Source organism: Lathyrus oleraceus, chromosome 4 (genome assembly GCF_024323335.1).
Source record: "Lathyrus oleraceus cultivar Zhongwan6 chromosome 4, CAAS_Psat_ZW6_1.0, whole genome shotgun sequence".
In the NCBI taxonomy this organism is placed as follows: domain Eukaryota; kingdom Viridiplantae; phylum Streptophyta; class Magnoliopsida; order Fabales; family Fabaceae; genus Lathyrus; species Lathyrus oleraceus.
In genome coordinates this window covers 431,187,210-431,191,993 of record NC_066582.1, presented here as the reverse complement: position 1 = coordinate 431,191,993, position 4,784 = coordinate 431,187,210, and the positions used below count along the sequence as shown (strand labels likewise).

At 43.8% G+C, this 4,784-nt stretch overlaps 2 protein-coding genes across 2 annotated transcripts; both read right to left on the bottom strand.

The window, feature by feature from the left end:
* Window positions 1-1,268: 1,268 nt before the first annotated feature.
* On the bottom strand, window positions 1,269-2,745 carry LOC127137829 (uncharacterized). The gene is made up of 2 exons (XM_051064253.1): window positions 1,585-2,745; window positions 1,269-1,301 (listed from the first exon to the last, which is right to left on the bottom strand). The coding sequence occupies exons 1-2, from the start codon at window positions 2,743-2,745 to the stop codon at window positions 1,269-1,271; spliced, it is 1,194 nt and encodes a 397-aa protein (XP_050920210.1).
* A 672-nt stretch (window positions 2,746-3,417) lies between these two features.
* Window positions 3,418-4,227, bottom strand: LOC127137828 (uncharacterized). Its single transcript, XM_051064252.1, has one exon. The coding sequence runs from the start codon at window positions 4,225-4,227 to the stop codon at window positions 3,418-3,420; it is 810 nt and encodes a 269-aa protein (XP_050920209.1).
* Between the last annotated feature and the right edge of the window lie 557 nt (window positions 4,228-4,784).

Sequence of the window (4,784 nt, the reverse complement as noted above, 5' to 3'; positions counted from 1 at the left end):
TTTTTAGGCACAGGTACAATATTAGCTACCCATTGTGGGTACTTCGCCACTGCGAGAAAACCAGCGTCAAATTGTCGTTTGACTTCTTCACGAATCTTCAGAGCCATATCTGGTCTCGTTCTTTGGAGTTTCTGTTTTACTGGCGGGCATTCTGGCTGAAGCGGAAGCTTGTGCTCAACGATGTCGGTGTCTAGACCTGGCATATCCTGGTATGACCATGCAAATACATCCACATATTCTTGTAGCAGCTTAACCAATCTCTCTTTGATGCTTGCTTCAAGTGTGGTGTCGATTTTGACTTCTTTCTTCTCTTCCTCTGTGCCAAGGTTGATTGTTTCCACCGGTTCTTCATGTGGCTGAAGGGCTTTGGACTCGTGCTCGAGCAGCCTTGCCAATTCGTCGGGGATGTAACAATCTTCTTCACCCTCTTCTTCGGCTTGGTAGATAGGGGAGTCAAAGTTATGAGAGGTAGTAAAGTCATTGGATGCAACGGGGTTATCATTTATTCTGCATGTTTGAATGATTGATTTCTTTTAGAAAAGCAAAAATAAAAGATGCATAAATGAATTTTTTGTTTGTTTTTGAAAAGATTGCCATTTTCTTAAGAGGAAGCAAAATAAATGAATTATAAGAATTTAACAAAATGTCTTTCATTCATTGATAATGATTATTTGAAAATGAAAATAGGCCCTACAACACGATCCATTAGCCTTGGGCAGAGCTAAAGATTTGAAAGGAAAAATACAACAATTATTACTTTGACAAAGGAAAAATTTCGGGGATCTCAACCGCCTTCCAGTTGTTCAAAGCTGTCTCACACCGGTAAACCAAACATGGCTCATCTTCGTTTTCGGTGTTGTCTTCAATTGCATTGATTTGATCTCCATGGATGAATCATGTGCTAAGGAATACTTCCTGGATGCTTTGGGTGTTGTCCTTTGCAGGGACTCGGGCTCCTTTCACAGCGGAAGACACATATCCCAGACCAAAGAGATCATGCTTCTCACGAATATCAATAAGTTGACCCCAACCTTCAGGGTTTCCTCCTTCAATACTAGACTTTGCGCTTTTCAGAGACGCGAAAGATGAACAAGCTTTCCCAACAGGGTCCTTCATTTCCACAAAAGTGGCATTGGCTATTTCAAGCGCTTGGAAAGAAGTTTCCAAAGCGTCCTCATCAGCCTCAATGTATCTGAAGGATGAAAGGTGACTGACCACAAAGTCTTCCTCTCCAGAAATGATGATTAATTGATTGTCCACTAAAAACTTCATTTTTTGATGTAAGGTGGAGGTAACTGCCCCTGCAGCATGAATCCAGGGACGCCCTAATAAGCAGCTATATGCTGGATTAATATCCATGACTTGGAAATTAATCGGGAATACATGAGGGCCAATCAATATAGGCAATTCAACCTCTCCAATCACGGTTCTCCTGGAACCATCAAAAGCTTTCACTATCAAGGCACTAGGCTTCATAGCTGGTCCTTGATAAGATAACTTGGCGAGTGTTCTCTTTGGCATAACATTCAGAGAAGATCAGGTATCAACCAACACTCTTGCCAAAGCATCATCTTTGCACTTTACCGAGATATGGAGGGCACGATTATGATTTTGTCCATCCTCAGGTAATTCCTCTCCACTGGAACTCAAAGTATTGCAGGCCGTGATATTTGCAACTACTCCATCAAATTGGTCTATTGTTATGCCTTGCGTTACATGAACTTGAGCAAGTACCTTCAAAAAAGCTTCCCTATGGGCTTGGGAATTCAACAACAGAGATAAAATAGAGATCTTAGACGGCGTTTGATGCAACTGGTCCACAACCTTGTAATCACTTCTCTTGATCAACTTCAAGAATTCAACAGCATCTTCGGATTGAACCACTTCGGGTTCTTTAGTGGGAGCTACAACTGTTGATTCCTTGTTTGGCCCTTGAGGAGTCACATTGAATTCAGGCGTATAGATTCGACCGCTACGGGTCATTCTGCTCATTCCTACAATATTGGTGACGTCTTCACTTATAGCTTCTATCACTTCAGCGTCTGTACTTCCTTCAACAACCTTATCCACAACAGTAATCTCATATTTCCAAGGCACAACCTTGGTGCTCTCGTAGGGAAAAGGCGTGGGCATACATATTTCCACAGGCGACGGCTTACTATTCACTGGAACCACTCCACCACTATAATATGGGATTTCAACTGGTTCAGGTAAATTGAAACAAGGTTCAATTACCAACACATCCTCGTTCTTCACAACACTGGATATTTGAAGCACTCCTTCATCCATCAAGTTTTGGATATTGTCTCGTACCACCTGACATCCTCTTGGGTGTGTGGCACACTCTTCACAGTTGTTATGATCAACATTAACCAGGCCAGCTTCCACCAATCGGGCATAGAATGCTGCCAAAGGAATCTTAACATCCTCCACCTTCTCAACCATAGCAACAGTAGATGCATCTTCAATGGCATTCACCGCAGGATCTCCATGGGGAGGAAGAGGATTGTTCTTCACATTCGGTCCCATGTCCTTAAAAGACAAGATCTTGCTCTCAATCAGTTCACGAACCCTATGCTTTAGAGCGTAACAACCCTCTAGGTCATGCCCGGGGGCACCTTCATGAAAAGGACAGTGTGCATTAGGGTTATACCATGGGGGAAGACGATCAGGTGGAGGTCCCATAGGCCTGGGAACCACCAAACCCTTTTGCAACAAGGAGGGATAAAGCTCAGCGTACGACATTGGGATTGGATTGAAGGTCGCCCTCTCCCCTTGCCTCCTATTTTGGTTTTGAGCATTTTGCCTTGGCGCTTGAGCTCTCGGTTATTGATAAACAGGAGCTGCTGGTGCTTGTTGATAAGCTGGCGGAGCCGCAACACGTTGTTGATCTGGAGTTGGTCGATACGCTGAAGGCGCTTGATAAGCCTGAGCAGGCTGTTGATTGAATGCAGGCGTCACGACAGCCATGTATGGTTGCGGAGCATACTGGACGGGATACATGGGTTGTTGATAGGGAATTGGTTGTTGAACATATTGCTGAGGTGGATATTGTTGTGGTCTCCTTCTTGGAGGAGCTCTTCCTTGACCAGCAATCACAACATTTGTTTCCCCTTCCTTCTTTCTAGGAAACCCTCTAGAGAACTTCTTTGGATTAGCATTTGAAGTTCCAGCTACAGCCGCCAGTTTGCCATTCCTTACACCATATTCGACGCGAGCTCCTATAGCCACAAGCTCCGAGAATCCCAGGGAAGCGCTTCCGACCATCTTCTCATAGAATTGGGGTTGGACCGTGTCGATAAATAGTTCAGCCAATTCCTTTTCAGCAAGAGGTGGTTCAACTTGAGAAGCCAACTCCCTCCGTCTCTGAGCGTATTCTTTAAAGGACTCCTTATCATGCTGGAACATGCTTTGCAACTATCTTCTGTCAGGCGCCATGTCCATATTATATTTGTAATGTTTTATGAACGCGTCTGACAGGTCTTGGAAACACTTGATCCTATTCTGATCCAGACTCAAATACCACTTGGAAGGAGCCCCACTCAAGCTGTCTTGAAAGCAGTGGATCATCAGCTTGTCGTCCTCTACGTGTGCAGCCATTTTGCGGTAATACATGATGAGATGGATCTTTGGACAAGTATGCCCCTTGTATTTGTCGAAGTCTGGAGTTTTGAATTTTGCTGGAATCACCAACCCGGATACAAGGCACATTTCTTTGGCAGCAGATCCAAACACGTGGTCTCCCTCTAGATCTCGAAATTTCTTCTCGAGGAGCTGCATGTTCTCCTTTACTTCTCTGAAATCCTCAAGCCTTACTTCTTCACCGGCAACGGTTGAGTCGACAGTCTGATACATGTGGTTTTGATCTTCATAATGAGGAATATGCATAGCATAGGCAGCTGGTGGGACCACAGTATGGATGACTGGATGTGCGACAGTGTAAACCGGTAATGGCACGGCTTGTTGGACAGATTGCCCCATTTCGTGCACCACCTCCGCTCGGGGGACGAAGTCATAAGGTAGCCCATACGGAGGAAGGGTTGAGGGTAACGTCCTCTGAGGCGGGACTTCTACTGCTGGGTCCGTGGTCTCTGAAATCACGGTCGCTTGTGGAATCTCAAACCTGAAGGTTAAAGCTTGCAGCATCTCTCGCATCTGGGACATGCCTCCTTTGATTTCGTCTAGTTCAGCTCTAACTCGGGCGCTCTCTTGTTCTTGTCCAACCATTCTCTGTCTTGCTCTGGCGCGAGTATTATACTGGTGTTGAAAATTCAGCGTGAAACTGGTGGAAGAAAGGGCGGAGTGAGACTCTTTTTTTTTGAAAATGTATGAATGCATGTATGGATGCATTTGTTTGCAAAACTCTTAGTTATCTTTATTATTTATTCCAGCAATGTTAGAATATAAGAACAACATGTAATAATTGAGACCCAAAATGACAACTTCCATTAATTAAAATCAAATTCGAATACAAAGGGATTTAACTTCAAGTACACATGATTCGAATACAAAAAGATTTAAACACCAACAATTCAAATTCAAGTACAAGTAAACTTAAGTTTTGTCTCAGCTCTTATGATCGTAGCCAGATCTGTGGTGAGCTCATTCATCATTTTCTTGATAAACTTGACGAAATTGAAAACTTGAGGAGGTGTGTTTTCTGGACACATACACCAATCCGCTTCCTGGAGTTTTTCTGGGAGTTCCAACATATTGAGGTTAACAAACCTAGCTAAGTTGCGGAACTTTCCATTCCATTCAACATAGAGCTCTTGGAGTTTCTG

What these genes read in the sequence shown, in the direction of transcription:
- LOC127137829 (XM_051064253.1), bottom strand. Translation starts at nt 2,745, where the DNA reads ATGTCGTACGCTGAGCTTTATCCCTCCTTGTTGCAAAAGGGTTTGGTG. An exon ending in ATCGTGCCCTCCATATCTCG is followed by an intron (nt 1,302 to 1,584) that starts GTAAAGTGCAAA and finishes TTCATGCTGCAG; the next exon opens with GGGCAGTTACCTCCACCTTA.
- LOC127137828 (XM_051064252.1), bottom strand. Translation starts at nt 4,227, where the DNA reads ATGGTTGGACAAGAACAAGAGAGCGCCCGAGTTAGAGCTGAACTAGAC.